General features: G+C 42.8%; 1 protein-coding gene across 6 annotated transcripts in view; it reads right to left on the minus strand.

Annotated features, from left to right (window-relative positions):
- Positions 1 to 21,158, minus strand: part of MTUS1 (microtubule associated scaffold protein 1) — a 145,773-nt gene that overhangs the window by 76,424 nt on the left and 48,191 nt on the right. For 5 of the 6 annotated variants that reach the window (XM_032468627.1, XM_032468629.1, XM_032468630.1 and 2 more), the window contains 2 exons: positions 15,212 to 17,447; positions 10,268 to 10,463 (listed from right to left, as the gene is read on the minus strand). In XM_032468627.1, coding sequence (XP_032324518.1) covers positions 10,268 to 10,463; positions 15,212 to 17,293 — 2,278 coding nt within the window. In that variant the 5' untranslated portion in view covers positions 17,294 to 17,447. The remainder of the gene's footprint in view (positions 1 to 10,267; positions 10,464 to 15,211; positions 17,448 to 21,158) is intronic. The other variant, XM_032468631.1, reaches the window with a different exon arrangement.

The following is a 21,158-nucleotide window of genomic DNA, read 5'->3' on the forward strand; positions in this document are numbered from 1 at the left end:
AAGCTTTAAACAAAAGAGTAAATTAAAATAACCAGTACAATTTTATTTTCACTTTAACCTTTTTTCAATTTAACCTTTTTTTCCCTTCAGTTTAACCTCAACTTAACCTTTAAGTCTAACAGCTTTCCTGGCTCCCCAGCTGTCATTCCTAATCCCCATTTCTGTCTCGCATATCCTACGGAAGGGTTTAAAGAGCCAAATACTTGCATTCCTAACCTTTCTTCAAATTAGATCGCATGATCCAGTCTGTGCCAATAAGACTTAAAGGTGAGAGTGCTGGGGGGCAAAGAGCTGAGTGAGGTCTCTCCTCCCTGGTGAAGGTAGGCAGGCATGTCCGAGAAGGGCACTGTCTGGGACGCTGTCCATCCTTCGTCACAGCAGCAGGAGGACTTAGCACTTGGAACTCTAAGACTTTCTTAACAGTCGCTGACAAAAACAACGTGCCGAGGCAGGAGGGGCAGAAAGATGCCATTACTGGAACTGCCTACCTCTAGCTTGTTAAATAAACACATAACCTTCTGGTTTAAACCGAACTGCATCTTGATCTACCGTATTCTCCATCAACAGCATTTGATGCCGCTGAGTCCTCCTTTCTCCTTGAAAGGCTTTCTCTACTGGGAGAGAACCCCGCTCCTGACTGACTTCCCTCCTACCCTCCTGGCTGTCCCTTCTTGGTCGCCTTTGTGATTCCTCCTCGTCTCTCTAGCCCTTTAAAGCTTAGGACCCCAGAGGTACTTAGGAGTACTCCATGGAGGTCCTCAACATGCCCCTGACCTGTTCTCTTTCTACTCTTACTCTCTGGGCGATCTCATCCAGTCTAGCAGCTTTAAATACCATTGAAATGTTGATGAATCCCAGATTTACCTCCCTAGACCAGATTTCTCCTATGCCCTCTAGACTTGGATATCCAACTCTCTACTCCATGCCTTTGCTTATGTATGTATCTGTGATTCATCTCAACTTGGCGTCTCTACAACTGAGATCCTGATACCCACCTTCCAACATCCATGTTGCCATCATCCTTCTCCATCTCAGCTCATGGCAGCAGCATCCTCCCACTGCTCACACCAAAATGTTTAGAGCCATCTCTGACTCTTCTCTTCCTGTTCTCACCCTCACCCCATCAGCAAATCCTGTTGGCTTTATTTTCAACACATATTTCTAGAACCTGTAGCCCCTCCAACACTTCCACCTAACCCTCCCACAACCCTGGTCCAGGACACCACAATCTCCACCATGATTATAGAGATACCTCTGCATTTATCTTTCTGATCTGGCCCCCACTCCCATTCAGTGTATTCTTTGCACAGCTATTAGAGCAATTCTTTTAAAATAAGTCACTTTGGTTAAAAGCCAAAGTCCTTATAATTTTTCAAGACTGTACATGATCTGGCTCTCTACCACCTGTCAAGCCTCACTGCCTATTTCATGTTTCCTTACGTCATTCCTTGCTATTCCTAGAGTTATCAGTCCTGCTCCACCTCCGGGTCTGTCCAGCTGTTTACTCTGACAGGTACGGTTTTCTTCCAGATATTCATACTGCTAGCTTCCCTGGGCCTTTACTCAAGAGTTACCTCTCCCTCTCTCACCACCTCACACACCCCCACATTTCATATCCCCTCTTCTGTGCATTACTATTTTTTCTCTCTTTAGGACTACACACTGTCAACCATCCTATATCCTGTATTCCCCTGTGAATAGCCCCTCTCTCCCACCAGAATGTAACTTCAAGGAGGCATGTTTTGATCTTGTGTTCTGTACCTCAGCACTTCGACCTTTATATCTCACATGTTTCCAGCAAATATTTGGGCGCCAAGAATATGCCAATTGAAGGGGGTCAAAAAGGTACAAACTTGCAGTCATAAAATAAATCAAGAGGATGCAATGTAGAGTGTGGTAACTCGTTAATAATACTGTATCACATATTTGTAACTTGCTAAGAGAGTACATCTTAAAAGTTGTCACAAGAAAAAAAAATTTTTGGAACTGTCTATGGAAAAAAAATTAAAGAATATGCCAATTAAAATAAGATACCATCTTGTGCTTTCCCAAACAGTGAATATTTGGCAAGAGTGTTAAAAATGTCAACACATGGACTATAGCCAATATTTTATAATAACTATAAATGGAGTACAGCCTTCAAAAATTATGAATCACTATATTGTACATCTATAACATATAATATTATACAGTAACTATATTTTAACTTAAAAATATATATTGGCTAGGGTCATGGGAAACAGGCTTACATACTCGGAGTAGGAGCACAGACTTGTACGTGGTTTCTGACAGGCAACTTGGCAACATGTCTCAAAAGTCTTAAAAATGCTCACGCCCTCTGATTCCACCTAAAGGAATGTATCACAGTAACTTATCTGACCACTTAAGTACTTACATACAAAGTTCTTCAGGGTAGAGTTGTTTAACATACTGAAAAACACTGGAAACAACTTCAAGTTCAAAGAAGTTTGAAGAAATAAATCACAGCACATTCAGATGATGACACAGTCATTTTAAACCAAATTTTAAAAAGTTATTTAAAAATTCAAGAATCTAGGAAAATAGGCACCACACCTTTTAAGTGAAAAAGAAACTTCAATCAACTAATGAAGTGCCTACTGACTGTTGGGGATGGGGTTCCTAGAGCAGCAGGAACTGTTTGTCCCCCTTAGAAATATGTAAGCATATGTGCAAGAGAATATTCAAAAAGAAAAGGCAGTGGACCGGTAGAAATTATGAAGTTAAAGACTATGTGGCATTGGTGAGGTTAAGGGTGTGTTTTTCCCTCTTCTCATTTTTAAAGTGCTATACTTTTTAAACTGCCTACTGAAAAGGGGGCATTGGAAACCCAATGTGATGTCCAAATTAACTGGTTCAATTCAAGATACAAGAAGGTTTACCTTGCTTGGGACAATGCTCCCCACGTTCCTTTCTTGACATGGACAGACTTGGGCTGTGTCCAAACCTCTTCTCTTTGCTGATTGACAGAACACCAATGCCCAGCTTCCTAACTGCCCACCTGCCTTCCTCCATACGGCCATGCCTCCTGCACTGACTCTGTCCTCCGTCTGAACTCTAACTGTTCCTTCATCTCTACTTCCTAGTGTGCCAGCCAAGTCCTGAAAAATACCTTAATCCGTATGTATCCTTCTTATCTTTTATTCTTGGGTCTCAGTGGCAAAATTTAACAGCAGAAAGCATGAACATAAAGCAAGACTGGCCCTTATGTATGTAAGGGCGTACCTCTATTATATGAGAGAATTACCTACATTATTGCAAGAAAGAATGAACAAACTTCGATATTTGTAATCTTACCCTCTTCTGAAATGCTACAGCTCTTTTCTATGGTATTAAAAGGACAGATGTGATGAGGGACAAACTGGCCATCTCCACACCCTGGCTGACACCTTGAGGGCAAGAATCATGTCTCATCCAGCTCACGATTCCTCAGGCTCTGGGGTATAACTTGCAGAATATACACCTTCAAACTGTCTAAGTGAACAGATCTTCCAAAACGCAGAATTTCTGTAACACTTCACATTTATATATTGCAAATGGTGATTTTAGTATTCTGCATTCTTGAATTAGCTAAGGCAATATTCCATTAGTAGGGTACCAGAAACTGGACTCTGCATAACCACCACCATTTGCTTAAATGCAAGAGAAAACTCAAAAGCTAAAGTCACAGCAGTACAGGTGAGCCACAACGGAAACAGCAAGTCTTAAGAGGGCAGTCATTTGACAGAGAAACAAGAACATCCCATAAAACAAGGTTCTCATGATGGCTTGAAACCCAGAAGCACAGTGTTCGTGGGGATACTGTCAGTACCTGTTTCTGCAAGTATGTTCACAGCATGTTGCTGCTTCAGGGGCAGAGTAAACAAAAATAACTTCCTTATTCACGGGCCTGGGAACACGTGTCCCGAAACTGAGGGTGTAGTAAAGTCAAAGACTCGGGTTTTCCCAACTACCACAAAGACGGCGAAGAAGGGCCTTCATAGGTTCGTCCGCAGATCAGTCCGCGTGGTCGTGAACGGGCTCACCCGGCGATCACACCGAGCATCCTGACGCGAACAGAGCGCACGCGCGAGCCTCCTGCTCCGTAGAAGCCAAGGCTCACCAGCAGAGCTACCCTGGACCATCAGGTCACTGAGACTCAGAACTCAACGTTGTCTTCAGTTTGTTTCCCTTCCTAAGGCTACAAAAAAAAACGCCAGTCAAGAAAATCTGCACAAGTTCACCTGAAAGAATTCACCTAACCTCAAAAAAATTAGACAGAAAATACAAAAGAGGAAGCTGCCCGCTATCCATAGGGCTCCTCTCAATCTTCATGCTTCGTCCCCACAATTTAACCTCTAAGTGGATCTGCATCTACACACTTCTGCACTCCTTTATTTCAAGGACCTACTTGCCGGTGCGCTGGACACCTTCTGATGCTTCCCTGGCCTGGCTGGCTGTCACCCTGTGGCTCTCAACCTCGTCCGCTCTTTGACCGCAGGCGTCCTGACCCTCTGCACACTGGTGCTGTCTTAAACCTCAAACACGCGCACGCCCCGGGAGCTGCCTTCTCAGGCTTTAGGCCCTTCGAATTCAACAACCCCCAAACAAAACCCATCATTCTCCTGACTATTCCGCATGTCACTTCATGGCCACCTGGACAAGAAAGCCGAGGAGACACTGGGGACTGCTCACCAATGGAGCTCACCAGGCCCTCTTCCTCCAAAGCATATTTAATATACTCACTCTGCTTTCTCCCCAAAAGCACGTGACTCTCACACATTTGTGCCTAGATGATTAGGGCTGATCTGCTTCAACCTTCCTCAGGGCTCCCCTGTCGCTTGGCCCGACACACGGTCTGCTTGGAGCATGGTGCCCTGATGTCCCCCAACATGCTGTGCCCTGCAAACCTCTACCATTTGCACCCTGGGGAATGCCAGCCACCTCCCTTGCCTGGCAAAGCCCCACAGGCACATTCCAAGGCCAGTTCAATGTCACCACTGTTCCCCAGTCTTCCCTCGGGCTAGGTTAGTGGTGTTCCCTTTACTGTGGCCACAAAGTACTTCACACAAGTTTCCATTCAAGTCCAGCCAGACAGCATTTTTAAACACCTGTTGTGTAATAGGTACACTGTGCTGAGCACTGGAAAATATAAAAATAACTAAGACCTGGACTCTACCCTTATGGAGCTCACAGACATGTAAGAAAGTAATTATAGCACAGTGTAATAAATGCAAAGTACCACCGAGAACAGGACAGTTCGGCTGGGCGCTGAAGAATGAAGAGGCTGCATTCAAAGGATTTTCTGAAATGCCCCTTTTCACCTCATCCTCCAACCAATGAGCTCATTAAAAGGGCAAATTAATCATGTTAATATTCTCTGAATCTAGTGAACCGCCCAGCACACAGTAGGCACTCAGAACATTTCTTGAATGGATAAGTCAGACTGCAGAGTCACACACTAGCAGAGTTTAAGAGTCAGTCCATGAAGCAGTCTTCTCCAGAACTGCTTGCCAAGTGAGCAGAATTCTATGGAGTGCCTGCAAAATGATCAAGAATTCACAAGGAAGAAAAGAGAAGATGCTTGTCTCCTGGTACCACAAGGCCCTACTTGGTTGGCCTCATCCCCACTTCCTGCCCCACCGCACACACACATGACCTCACCCTGATCTTTGCACCTGCTGTTCCCTCCGCCTGGAAAGTCCTTCCCTCTGATAGCCCAGTGCTTCCCTCCTTCTTCTCTGACAGGGGTTGGCTCTAAAGTGTCACTCTGTGTAAAGATCTGACTCCCTTCCCTGCTTGGCTTTTCTCTTCGGCACTGACCATCATACACACTAAACATATGATCTCCCTTGTGTTGTAAGTGAGCGAGGGTGTAAGTGTGTCAGAAGGACTGAGTATGTGACGGACAAGGAGGCTTCGAGGCTAGACCGCCTGGCCTGAGTCCTGTCTCCGCCAATTACTAACTTGTAACTTTGGACAAGCTGCTTAAGCTTTCAAAACCTCAAAATCCCCATTTGTAGGATGGGAAAAATCATAGTATGTGTACCTCATGAGTTGTGAGGATTAAATGAAATTATGGATTTAGAAAGCTTGGAACAGCTTTCATTAGCGCTCAGAACACCTTACTACTATTATTTTTAAGGCAAGAAACCTTGAGATACATTCTTTAAAAAGTGGTTTAATTACATATAAAGACAGAAACATCTTTAAGCAACATACTAAAGTTCGCTTTTGGAATACAGGTGATCATTTCTGGCTTTTAATAATTAACTTCTGCAAATCTGAATACATTTCTAATACTTGCCTAGAAAAGGCCAAAATGATATAAAAGTAAATTGAAAAGATTTTAAATTCCCTTTAACACTACATAAACAAGAAACCAGTTTTCAAAAGCAACTGGGCAAGAAAGAAGAGAAACCTACAAAGGCAGGCGAGTCACTACAGGTCTGGGGTGTACTCCTGGTCTGCGAGGAATTTATTTCATTAACCCACAGTAAACCGAATTAAAACAAAGATTTTCCCTTTTGAAATGGTCTTTAGTTTTCTTCTGGAGAAAGAGAAACAACATCTTTCATGAGGCCTTTCTTCAGGTTCCTTATGATCACACAGGCCCCTGAACATTCTTTTCCTCCAAATCCTAAAGCACTTAAGGACCTTTTCCACACCCCTTACAGATCCCTCTGTGTCGCTCTGTGGTTGCTGCAAGATCCTGCGTTTGGCACCCCCACCCCTCGGGTAGTTTCAAAGGCTGGGAGTATGTTCTGTTCTATTTCCGTAACCCTGCCCGGCTCAGGCTGCTCACTGGCAGGGCACTTACGTGTGTGCACGAAGGAAATGAAGGAACACACCCATTTACAACCTAAAACCTGCTAAGAACTGGCGTTACCGCTCAAAGAGAGTGGCAAGCAGTCTGTGAAGGTGCCTGAGTAGCTCTCTGAGTATTTCCTCAGCAGTTATTCACTCAGCTGCATTAATTTGCAATAAGCATGTAAAATCATGAAGCTTTACATCATGGTAAAGTGATATAGAACGTTAAGCCAAGGGCCTTAACGCCACATTTTCTAAACCATTCAGCTGAGCAAAGAATTTAAACATCCTTTATTAAAATTAAAAATTCACTTTTCAAAACTCGTGGTCAGACTAATAGTGTTTCTTTAGACTAACAATGTGAAAGGGCAGAGCGTGGAGCCCAGAGCCCTGTCACCTGGTCTGCATCTACCTCGGCCACTTTCTAGCTGCATAACCTGGACAAATGACGTAACTTCTCTGTGAGGGCTTCCTCAACTGTAAAATGCGGAAAAGCCTCACAGAACTATTGTGAGGATTAAGTGAACTGACCGATGAAATGATAAAGACAGAGCCTGGAACCTGTAAACATTTAATAAGTGTGAGCTGTTATCACTGGTGTTACAATTATTACTCGAAACAGTTTTCCTTGCTTACCTTATTTAATTGAGTGGTTAAAACACATACATACTCCAAAGAAGCAGAGATAGTTTGCATATGGTATGTTATAATCCCTTACAATCTGGTTTTATCTAAATTTCCAGATTCTTACTTTTTAGTTTCCAGTTTTAATGAGATACCACTGACACACATCACTGTATACATTTAAGCATAATAGTTTGACTTACATGTTTTGTGAAGTGATGACCACAGCAAGTTTAGGTAGCGTCCTACCACCTCATATACACGAAACTGAAAAAACCTTTTTTTTTTCCTTGTAATGAGATTCACTCCTAGGATATACTCCCTTAATAACTTTTCTATGTATCACGCAGCCGTGTTAACTACAGTCACATGCTGTATATTCCAGTGTCTAGACTTTGACAGATGAAATGGAAAAGTTCCACTGGGTTTAATTATAATTCTCATACTCATTTTACAGCTTCAAGAAAAAGGCTATTTCAACCCCAGGTCTGGTTTTCTACTTAGTTCTCTGAAAAGATTTATTGAAAACCCCAAATTGGCTGGAACATTCCTGCTGGTTACCTTTCAGTAGAGTAACTATGTATGTGTACAGAGGATGTCCATTTGGTTTCAATTTTCTGAGACACAAACGCTTCATTGTACAGTAAATGGTAACACGCTGTCCATGATCCAAAGGCACATTGTTTTTTGCTTCTTGATTTTCTGTTCTACTTTTAACTCTGTGGTGATTAAGTTTCCTGTCCCCCACAACCAACGCCTCTCAATTTATTGTGAGCATGCAAACAAGTTAGTTGCTATTAATTTTTTAAAAACATAGCATAGCATAATCCAGTGAGTCCGCCAACCATTAAAATGAAAAAAAAAAAAAAAAAAAAAACTCAAGTGCAAATCCAGAAAATTTCTGGTTACACTATTTTTTTTTCCATTTATATATGGAAAACCACCAGGTTAAATATAATTCAGTTTTTAACTTGGATTGGAAACTCTGAATGCGTGACTTAGAGCTTATTTACACAGGTTCATAGAAGCTCAATAAATTTCCTGTCTTCAGTAAGACTAAGCAGACCTACTTTTCTCTCTTTAAGGCACTGCATTCTGTAGCATACAGAGAAGGGACTTTAAAACTGTGTCACTCCTTGGTGGGATCGCCTACATAAAAGAATCCCATCTTTTAAAATACATCCTGGGCACTGGCCTCATTTCGTAAAAGGGTGCGCGCCTCAGCTTTTCTGGGATTTGAGCACCATGTGGTCCACAAAATCACACCAGTAGCAGCCACTACTCAGAAGATGAGGTGAGCTTCAAACTGCCCCTTAGAAAGCTAAGGGCTGCCAAAGCTGACAGGGCTGCCCCCCCTCAAACCCTCACACTTCACAGAAGCCCAGGGAGGATGAACGACTTGCATAGGTAGCTCTCTGGCACCCCGGCTGCACTAGAAACCAGGGCTCCTCTCAACCAGCCAGCTTGCCAGTGGCCACGGCCCTGCGAGCCCCCAGGTCCCAGGAGCTGCGGACACGGAGCAGGAAGAGGCGCCTCATCCATCGGAAAGTCCCCGAGTGGCAGCATCAGTAAGAACCAGAGTTTTTATCTCACTTGTGCCTCCGCTCCCCAAACTGCGGCGACTTCCCAAATAAAGACTGCTGCTTCTCTCAACGTCTTTAGCACCTCTCCTCTTCCTCCCAAAGGATGAACGCTTCAAGCTGACAAATTCCGCTTTCCCACTCCGCTCCTCGGGGGACAGAAATGGGAAGGCGTGCAGATCCCTCCTCCTCCAGCCACACCTCTTCCTGGGCTTGCTCCTCAGGACCCTCAAGACCTGACGCACGAGGCCTGACCCTAAATAAGTCACCCTTAAAACACATCTGCATGCTATGAGCTTCTCACCAGGGAGCTTCGTGATCGAAAATACTAAGGTGTAGACCAGTAAAGAGGTTCCCCTGGGATTTAGCTGGGTTTGTTAGTTTCTGCAAAATGTTCTCACATGTGCGGAAACATAACTCTTGAGGCACCTTTCCCCCCAGACCATTCAATAGCAGTCACTATTTTTATAAGGGAACCTACTTCTAAATCTATCTGACATGCCTTTAATTTGCTCAGCCTTGTACCTGCTAACATGAGGGTGTTCCCTGCAGAGTGTTCTCAGTCATCGGAAATGGCCAGCAGGCGTTCTGTCTTAGTCCCTGTGAAATGGGCTGACCTTCCCATTTCCTGTCCTGATATGTAACAGAGAGGAATCTGAACCTCTGCCAAACTTCAGAAGACACTGAACAGCTACTCTGGAAGCTCTCGAATTTATAAACCTAATATGACTTCATTACTTCTAATATACAAACCAACATAAATAAAAGTTCCTATTAGAAAAGTTTAACTTTTTAGTCGCCCTTCTATTGCTGAAAATTCGTAATACATCTTTCAGTAAAATTCAAGAAAAAACTAGTCTTCATACGTGATGAGGGCACATTATGAAACTAGTGTATAACACCAGAATAATTAAGCACTTAATCACTGGTAAAACATTTAAAAATGACATAACGTGTATATATACCAGATGTGTATTTATATGCACATGCTTCTGGATAGACTTTAAATTGGTTTATGCACACATCTTTCTCCTCAATCAGCCTTTTCATGGTTCAAGGACAGGGCTCTGTCTCTGACTTCTTTGTCTATCTTCCCTCTGCAGGGTGCTGGCCCACAAAAGGCTAAATGCTTTAGTGACATAATGCGTTAGTGTTCTGTCATCAAAATCTGCCATTCTGCTTCCTGATAGAACAAATTTTACATTCGAGTAATTCATAAGCTGCTCTAAAGCACAGCTGAATTATTTGATTCTTACCAGAACTGGACACCCGCCTGATCCTCTGGGGAGATACGGCTCGATCAGAGTTGAGATTTCTGTTGTCACTGCTCCGCCTCAAACAGGAAACAGAAGACCCCACTTTGGCTTTTGGACCAGGTGTTTTCCTCAAAATGGAGGCGCTGGGCTTGGCTATATTCCTCCCAGAGGTGGTGGCAGTTTTTGAAGCAGAACCCTGTGGGAAAAATAGTTCAGATTTCAGTCCAGATCACACCTTCCCCACACCGCTTCCTGGTGGGGTCAGATATGTGAAAGAAACAACGTCTGTCTAAGCAGATACACCACATGGAGATTTAATGCTCATTTTCACGATGAAGACATTTAAACTCTTCATAGTTTACTCTTCGATTCATCAAGATCTGCCTTTTTGTCCCCATCAGGGAACCTGTTCCACAAGTTAAACTCAAGCTACGGCTCTCAGCCCTTTTCCTGGAGGTCCTCTCTGTGGCCTCCAGCGCCGATGTCTCCATCTTTCTTTGGTGTCTCCATCAGAGCTCTGTCCTGGTACTCCTTCCATCTGTCCGATTATTCCTTCTCTAGACCCCATTCTTCTGTACTTTTAAATGCTGGTCATCGCAAGGGCTCTGTTCTCTTTCCTCACCACATACTCTCCCTAGATGGTCTTGCCCACTGTTTCAACCGCCACCCATACACTCTTGTATCCAAAGTCCTCATGTGCAAACCAGCACTCTCTCAGGTTTCCTATATATTTAGTGTCTTCCTTCATCTGCCCACAAAGCATCCTTCAGGCACCTCTACCCACGATGTTGACAACAATCATATTATTGCTGTTTTTACTGACAAACATATAGCCCTTACAGGATGAACAATACCACTCTGAGTTCGAAATGCACCTATCAACTCATTTAATCCTAATAACCCTACAAGGTTGATACTGTCATCGTATTTCATTTCACAGCAGGAGAACACAAAGCAGTGTCTAAAATCAAACTACTTTTACCCATCCATCTCAAAATTTACCTCTTCTCACATTTACCACCACATGCCCGGGCACCCACCTTACACAATGAAAGCTACTCCCAGGAGCTTCCTTTCTCACCTCCCAAACCCCTCCTGCTAGCATCCCCTCCCTTCTCCCTCCGCCTCAGTACAGGGGCATCGTTCCCCAGGTGCCTGGAACCATGTCCTGGTCTCACCAGCCCCCGGTCCATCAGCCACTCCACTGCTAAGGCAACCTCTCCAACGTCCACACTGGGCTCGGAGGCGTCCCTGTGTCTCCCAGATGTCGACTCTCCTGAACAAGGCACAACGAGCCCTTTTGGATGTGGCAGCCCTGCCACCCTCTTGTTCCTTACTGTCCGTGCTTCCGCACTCCCAGCTCCTGTCATACTCACTACCCGGAGTCTCCTAAATGAAAATATCTTCTCATGTTTCTCCCTCTTTGTACGTATTATTCCTTCCACCCAACACCCTTCCAATTCACAGCTGATCCTGAAGCTTCAGCTAATGAGTAACATGGCATCCCCCCGAGAAGCACCCCCTGACAAGGCTCCCCATGGGCACCGCCCTACTCTGATTGGGGCAGAGCAGTCTACACATGCTCTAACCTGGTGTTCAACAGGCCCCTTTTGCTGACCTTCTAACATGACCCCCCGCACTAGGCACTGGGTGTGGCCAGGGGCTGGGTCTGTCTATCCCAACAATCACCATCACACAGAGCACACAGTAGGCACCCAATAAATGTTCCCACTCTAGATGTAGCAAATGAGAGCCTGAGCCTTTCTCAAAGAACAAATTTCAACATGGTAAGCTATAATTTGTATTCTCCTGTTACATAAAGACAAACTGACCCTGCTGGAGACTAAGTAACTTGTCTGAGGTCACTCTGCCAGTGAATGGATGGAGCTACAATGTGAAACCACATCAAACTCCAACAGCCCGGCTCTTAACCTCTATGCTACACGCTCCCCACGAGCACCCTCATTTCTCAGCTCAGTAAGTCATAAGTGGGTAACTTCCAGCAGAGATACATAAAGCCCCATGCCGAACAGTTGCATTCATACATGAGATGATTTAAAAACTTACATAGGGCAATATCCTAAGAGAACACTGAAAACAACGCAAAATTGGCCAAGAAAGGCAGGTGACTGTACACAAACTAACACAGTTTAGGTTTTTTTTTTTCCACCATAAAACTGGCCAAAGTAATCTCCCAGAGAAAATCTTTTAAGAAGTAAACTAAGCTTTTAACCAACTTACAAAGTGAATCTTCAACAAATCAGACTTGCTCTGCCTTTCAGAGCCAACATTCCACAAAATTTTGAAACTCTGAAGCCTAAGGAGCAGAAAGGGCCAGGATTCAAGTCAGGGAACCTGAGTCTGAATCTCAACTTTACAGCCTACTAGCTGTGTGTTTTAAGTAACCTCTGTGAAGTTTTAAAATACAATGACAATGTATAAAACACTCGAACATTTCTGGGAAAATTAAATGACATAATAAACAGAAGACAGCTGAGCAAAGTGTTTGGCCCAGAGCAGGCAGCAAAAAAAAAAAAAAAAAAAATCAATTTCCTTTTATAGAATTGACCATCCCCTTCACCTAACACACTATCACCAGTACAAACCTCTGTAATGGGCAGCTACACTCAACCTGCATCAAATTAAAATCGAATTATTCCTTCTCCCACAGGAGACCCTTCCTGCAGTTTCAGATAAACCCTGACCAACCTGCTGTGAGGTGGTGGACAACCTAAGGATTCAATCAACTCAAGGCCTAATGCAGGTCAAGACGAACAGAGCACGCTGCAAACACAGTCCTACAGCGGCATCTCATCCCAGACCCAGGGCACATTCAGAGGCGTCAGGTACTGCCGAAGTGACCAAGAAACCCAGGGGTCTGCGCGAAACATGCAGCAAACGCTCACTCACACCACCCTCCACAATAAGCACAAACCCTGTGGCTTGTGATGGTTTGCCCTGCCCCTCGCCCATGACACAGGGAGACGTGGAAGAGGTGAATGGTGAGATTAGAGGGGACTGCACAGAAAACATCATCATGGGAAAAGATGAGTTTTAAATACCAATCAATAAATAAAAGTGTCAGTGCTGAGAATGTGGAAATCCTAACTGCAAGGGTCCTAAGATGAAAAGTGCTTCCTCTCGGAGGGGTGGGTGCAGCTCAGTGGTAAAGTACATGCATAGCATGCATGAGGTCCTGGGTTCGATCCCCAGCATCTCCGTTAAAATAAATAAACCTAATTGCCCCCTCCTCCAAAAAAATAATAAAATGAAAAAAAAAAAAAAGGATCATCTCACTTCCTTTAAAAAATCTTTTTTAAAAAGTGCTTCCTCTCCAAGATGTACTGGGTTCCATTTCAACATAATTCTGTCACTTCACTTCAATATCACATCATGAGCCTTTGAAAAACAGGCCTTCACTCTGTGCATGGAAAATAGAAAGCTAAGACTTACTCAATGTATACATCAGAAAAGCTTATAATTTCAGAATTACATAACCACTTTATATTCAAGACAACTCTTAAAGAAACTTCATGCTAGTTTTTCTGGCAGTTGGAGATCAATACACAATAAAAGTCTCCCATAAGTCAAGGAGAAATAAATGTATTGTTTTCATGGATAATTATCTATAAACACCCAACTAAGAATGTTGCTTAGAATTACCAGAGGTTATAATTTAATTTAGCAAAATATCTAATTAAAAATTATATGAAAAGAACTTCCTAAGTTTGACTTCGAAAGAACTTAAAAATAAAAATCTGAGTTTTGAAATAAAGGGCAGCCTCAGTAGTTCAGATATCCCTGTGGGGTACCATTCTTCCTAAAAAGGAGATTTATTACAAAAGTCAAAGCGTCTTGAAACTGATCTAGCTCAAGAACTATCTCCTTAAAGGACCTAACAATTCCCTATGCAGCCTGAAAGCACCTAAAAGAGCCCTGTAACACGTCACCAAACTCCGGATTTCCTTCCTCTCAGACCTGAGCCCTCCGCACAGAACACTCACACCTGCCTTCCGACCCAGGCGCCTACCTCCACTCTTGGCCCAGAGGACAGAAGCCCCAGGAGAGCCTATGAGAGGCTGAAAATGCATGTAAGTCTCCACTGCCCAAAACAGGGCTGGGGACGAACACACGGAGCCCAGGAGTAACCTGCCACATGTTTCTAAAACTCACGCTGTTGTCAAAAATGTATGCATGTTTCAAGAAAAACAATCTTTGAACTGCACGTGAATTCTTGCTGAAATGGAATCCCCCAATATCTGACAGATGCTGTAGAGAACATGCTGCTTTTTGTATATACATGAAGAGAATGAGTTTTGTTTATTTTAGTACCAGGAAATCAGTACGTCAGGGCTCCGAGAGAACTTACACATCCGCTAGTCCAATCTTTCACGTCTAGGTCTCAAAAAGTCACTTGCCCAAGGTCACACTAGCCGATCAGAGGCAGAACCCAGAACGCTCCTGTTCACAGGAGAGGGCTCCACATCTCCCAGCAGCTTCCTCAACGAGACACTAGGAGTTATTTTTAGGTTAATACTGTTTACCAGCACTCCCTAGCAATTTTTTAAATGTGGTTCAACACATTCGAGTTCATAAACAACAGGGTTTTCTCCCACAGAAATAAAACATAATAAGGTATTTAACTTCAAATAACTAATTACACTAAAATATTAACTTGTTCTTTTAGCTTACTAGTAAAAGCAACATTGCTACTCAGTACAAAGGGTTTTTTTTTTCCCAATATGCAGGTTTCCTATATTGTAACCAATGAACATTCTAAAATGTACTGGCTGACAAGACAAAGAACTACTGAATAACATATCACTACCTGAAGGCAGATCTACACAGCAAGTTCAGCAATATTACTATTATTGGATCACCAATTGCTAATACGTCTCTCCATTTCCACCACCACTCCCTGAAGCAGGCAACAATTTCACTTACCAAAAACAGAGAACTGTAGTCAAAGGTCTCATTCATAATCTCCTTTTTCAGCTCTTGTTTGCCCGCCAGTGTCTCATTTTGTTTTTCACCCTTCTTTTCAGGGCTAATTCTCTCAATGTTGGAAGGACAGGTCATTTCCAAACATTCCGTGTTTTCCATTTTAGCAGGGAGTTCACCTTGGATCTTTTGAAAAAACTCAGCCACGGACCCAGTCTCACATGCCGAATTAGACGAACTTGCTTTGTCAACATCCTCCTGATTCGATTTCATGGCAGACGTTGTTCTTGGAACCTTGTGTGAAGCATTTTTAGAATGAGTTGTAACATGCACAGCCTGGCTCGTGACGAGTTTATTAAAGTGCTGCTTATGTGTTTTGTTAATTAGGATTTCTGCTTTTGTGTCGGCATTCAACTCAGATGTTGGTGTTTTGTTCAAAGTTGTCAACTGTCTTGTGGAGGCCGCTGCCAGGGGTGGTGAGGCGCTGGTTAACTGAGGTCTGGGTGCAGCCTTCGACAGAGCAGGGTCCTTGGACGGCAACACTGGTCTGGAGATCACTTTTGCTTTGACATTCTTGAAGTTTGGTCTTGGGTAACTTATAATTTCACTTTTTCTAACTCTGCTACCTAGAGGGGTATTCATTTTGGTTGTTGATTTTCCTAGATTGGGTTTAGACATGTTCATAGGTGCCCCCTTCAAGTTCGATAAATTTCTAAGCTCTCGATGACTCTTCTGCGCTTTACTACATTTCTCCGTCGCTTCAATAGGTGAAATAGAAAAGGTGGCATTTGTGGGCTCCAGGATTGGCGTGGACATGCAAGCTACGTTGTTTGTACTAAAGATCATGTCATCTGCATCCCAAGTCAGGTCAAGTGATGAAGCCATCCTTTCTCCTGGCGGGCTATTCACTATCAATTCTATGGTACGATTTTGGGTTCCCAAATCCTTTTCATTGTTGGCAATTGATGTGTCTTTAGCCACAGTGACTTGATGTTCAGGGTTCAGCACTTGGGTTTTACTGTTATCAAAAGCTGGCACCAGTAAAGGGCATTCATCATCTGTAAGACAAATGGACACTGTTTCTCTTAGATTTTGGCCCATTTCCTTTTGCCCACATGAGCTCTGTGAATGTGTCTCACTATTTGGTTCATCTCTAGATGAACAAAAGAACTCTTGTAATACAGACCCATTGGGAACATCCATGCCATCAGAAACTGGTGTCAGAGCTTGTACGTCCTTTTCTCTGACCAGTCTTTGCTGTGCCCCATCTGGGTACTCAATGGTGACCTTTCCCGAAGAACAGTGACACTGATTTCCAATATCTGGAACAACAGCATCAGTTTGCATCAGCACATCCGAAAATGCTGCGTTGGTTGTGTCTTGGGGCTCTGATGCTGCAGCTTGAGGGTTTTCAAAGCTGTCTCTGTCATCACTCATTTCTCTCTCAAGGGAAGATGTAAGAACGGAGCAAGATAAAGACGTCCTTCCACCTCTCACGCCAGTTGGTTGCAGGCTTACAGTGGTCTGCAAAGACTGACACTCTCCGACGGTGTGATGCGTTATAAAGGTACAGTTAACGTTATCCACCTTCATGTCAAATGTTTGGTTTAGCTCCAAGGCAGTAGGGCTGTCTGTATAGTTCAAATCATCATCAGTAGGTTTCCACACAAAAGGTAGAGATGTCTCAACATCCTGGTCCTGAAATGATTCTAGGGAATGACCATTGTTATGCAAATACTTGGGTTCCTCTGTATTTACAACATGCGCAAAAGACTGACATGTGGAATCCTTATGCATGTCGAACACCTCCTTTCTAATGAGATCACTTGAAGACTTTTGGTGATCAAGTACTTCAACACACTGAGGGTTTAAAGAAATATTTTCACCAACGTCCACAGCAGAGTTGGTTTCATAATCAACCACCATGTCATCTGGCTTGGCAGAATTCCAACTCACATTAGTGGTTGAAGAGTTTTGTGTAGGTGGTGATTTTTGGTTATATGCATGTGTGTTTCCATCTTTTTCACTGATAAATAAGGACTGCAGATCATCTTCTGTCTTGTCATCTGAATTATCATCATTCATCCTGAATATTAACTTTAAACCTCTGCCATTTTATTTCTTCTCTGAATCCTTTCAAATGAGAGGGAGGGAAAATTTGTCCATCTCCTAAATTTTTTAGTACAGTTGAAAGTTCCTCAGTCTAAGAGGCTTTGAAATTGAAATGATTTGTTGTTCCCTGGAAGAAATAAAATGTTTTGCTCAAGTAAATACTAGAAAAATTAACAAGTCATCACTTAATCAACTTCAACCGCTTTATTGGTACATTTAGAACCTACAACTATGGATATGGGTAATTAAGACATTAGCTAAAGAATCATCCTCTTTTTAAACATACTTTTTCATTTGACGGAATGGGCAGAATGGAAGACAGAGACACTGCTAAAACTGCCCCCTCCCATCTGAGATGCCTCCTCCCTTACTTGCCAGAAGAGGGAAGGAAGCTAAATCTGCCAGAAGCCTTCCCTTCTTTTTAGTTGACAGAGAGATCATTGGTCCTAATTTGCCTAGGACAGCCCCAGTTTATGCCTGCTGTCCCAGCATAATTAGAAATAATGCCCTTTTCTTCTTCAGAAGGGTCCCCTATTGTATCCGTGAGTGAGTACCAGACACATGGAGGGCAGGCACAGCAAATGAGCTAAAGATCAATGAAGATTTAGGGCACTAGCATTTTCTTTTCCTGTTTCCACCCACTATCTCAAACATACTTCATTTCAAAGGTGTTGATTCTTAACGTGCTACTCTGTTGGAAGTTCCTAAAAAAGTTAAACAGAGTTACTATATGACACAGCAATTCTACTCTCAGGTATCTACTCAAGAGAAATGAAAACATACATCTAAACAAAAACATGTACACAAATGTACGTGATTCTTACTAGAAGCATTATTCATAAAAGTCCAAAAATAGAAGCAACCCCAATGTCCATTAACTGGTAAATAGAAAAATGTTGTATACCCATACCACAGAATATATTTTTCAGCAAGACAAAGGAATTGAGTATTGATACATGCTACAAGATGGATACAATGTTACAACTTAAAAATATTATAGATACAAGAATATTATAAGCAAAAGTAAAAAATATATAAGTAAAAAGCCAGTCACAAAAAGACTACATATTATGTGATACTATTTACATTAAATGTCCAGAATATGTCAATCAACAGAGACAGAAAGGAGGTGAGTGGCTCTCTGGGGCTGAGAAGGGGCTGGAGGGAAGGGAATGAGGAATGACTGCTAACTGGAATGTGTTTGTTTTGAGAGTAATGAAAATGCTCTGAAGATTATGGTGATTGCTGCATAATGCTCTAAATATACTGAAACTACTCAACTGCACACTTCAAGAAAAATCATTGAAAACAACCCATGAAAGCTTTCAAATCCAAGGATTTTTGCAAATAACTAAAATTTTATTATGCTTTTATAGTTAAATTGGAGTGCTTTAACAAAAAGAAGACATATCCACAATATTTAAACTACAAATTTAGTTCTAAAGTCAAAATCAGAGCAGTTGAACAAAAATCATCAGCATGTGTTATTGATATATGTTGATATATTCATAAATCTCTACCTCCTATTAAAACCATCCAAGGTAACTAAATAGTTTTACCCCTAAGTGTCATCATAACTACTTACTTTCACAATTCGGGGTTAAATTCTTTAATTAGCTGCTGCTGACAAATTAGATACTTTTCACAAAATCAACCTCCTGAAGCACTGAGTTTAGTAGAGGACATCCCGCACCCAGGAACCAAGTACAAGCATACTTAGTTGTTGGTTTCCTAAGAACATAACAATCTCCAGTGAAGCCATTTAAATAGGAAAAAAAAAATCTAGAATTCGTTTAATGAATTTCAAAATGAAGGCTATGGAAGTTCCACAACAAAGCTGAACTTTCAACTGGGCCTCTTCTGAAAAAAAAAAAAAAATGCAGATTGGTTCAGTAGGTCAGGGGAGAGCCTTAAGATTTCAGCATTTCTATCCGTCTCCCTGGTGATGCGGAGGCTTTTGGCCCATGGTCCATCCTTGGAGTGGCAAGGATGCAGCAGAGCACTGAGAAAGCGCTGCCCATCTAGCCAACCAGGTCAATCCAGTAACCGGACTGTCAGAGCCAGTTATTCTCACGCCCAGCTTCATAATTTGTTACTCAACTGGGAACAGACTTTCCTCACTTTTGAACCCTTATTAATTTAAGCTCTTGCACTTTCCTCTCAGACAGCTAATACCACCTCTATAGAAAGTAACTGGAAATTTGTTTATGGTCATGGAGAATTGCTTCTAAATCCCACTCAAGTTTACTCCTTCCATGTGGAGAGAGTTCAGTTAGTGCAATATTTCTGCCATTTTCTGTCCTTTTACTCATTCCATCCAGAAGCAAGAAAGTGATTTAAGAGGATTCTGAATATTTAGGAAGGACTAGGTGGGCAAGGACTAAGGTGAAGCGAGGGTGGCATTCGCCCCGGGCACTAAATTTAAGACAGACTCAGTAACAGTGCCCCGTGGAGCCCACTGGGGCCTGAGGAAAGGGGAAAGTCAGTAATACTGACCCTGTCTTTATTGTGAATGTTTCATATTTTGTTCAATGTGGATTTTTTTAAACATTTCTGATTTTTAAAAATAGTGCATTAAATATTATTTATCTTGATCACTGAAGGATTTCCGGCCTCACGCGCTTCAGACTAGTCCCAGCCCCGCTGTCCTCAGAGAACACGAGCTCTACTCTATTCCCCCGAAGGAACAGACACTGTCCCTGCAGCAGAGAGGGGTGGAGAGGGGGAGGGGGGCGGGGGTGAGGCCCACCCTGCTTCTACACTGTAGTAACCGGTGGGTAGGTGTCTCTCAAACGCAGTTCTGTCCGTCAAACTCACTTTCCTCTATAACCCATCTATCATTATAGATGAAATTCTATAATTATAGAGTTGGCAATTATAATTCATCTATAATAATCTATCCACCTTACTCTGTGTCTTATTTCTCAAATGATTGATAACCAGATAGAGGAGAAAGGCAAGAATAATGCCCAAGAGTCAACAGGCAATCCTGACCATGTGTTGGCCACACTCTGGACAGAGTCCTGGAGCCACAGCCCCTGGTAGCCAGGCATTTACCTTCAGTTGCTGGATCCGGGGAGATGCAAAAGAGTCCCCAGGAAAGGCTGCAGTGCCTGTGGCCACCCAAGGAAGCACATGGGGCTATGGGCCATGGCTTTTCACAAACTACTGCAGGAGAATGTCTGTACTTTAACCACCAGCTTAGCCACTCTGAACAGCAGTCTGGAAAAGGAGGTATTATTTACTGGGCCCTCTCAAAACTGGAAATATGTTACCCTAGGCAACAAACCATGTGGAATAAACAAAGGGTAAAGTGTGCAGGAGCAAAACACACAGTGGGCAACTGGGGCTTCTGCCATGGCTAAGGAGGACGGCACTGAGGTTCAAAGCATCGGTCAGCGGGTTGATCGCATTGGTAGTTTGTGGCCTCTATCCTGTAATCCAGCTCCCTTTTTCAGCTGGGATGTTGGTTTTACATAACACAGACTGGGCAAGAGGCTTTAAGCCTAAGACTATAGCTTCTTTTGACCTGAGTAAGAAACTCCAGCTCAAGGCAGCTGCACCCTTGGGTGAGTGGCTGTTTCCATGGAAGGAGGGCTGCACAGGTCTGCAGCCTGAAGAAGACAGGCCTGGGCTGCACATCTGACACAAAGCCACCTGGGCCTGGCACTCCTGGTTTCCACAATCCTCCCTATTGATTCTGAAATAAATTATCATATGATAAAGTTATCCTTTAGTATAAATCGTGCTAGCATTAGTTTACTTTTGAGCAAAATAAAAAGCCTAATTAATTGTGACTTTAGAGGCATTTTAAGAATAGTTGACACTGGGTGTCCAC

Source organism: Camelus ferus, chromosome 26, assembly GCF_009834535.1.
Source record: "Camelus ferus isolate YT-003-E chromosome 26, BCGSAC_Cfer_1.0, whole genome shotgun sequence".
NCBI lineage: Eukaryota > Metazoa > Chordata > Mammalia > Artiodactyla > Camelidae > Camelus > Camelus ferus.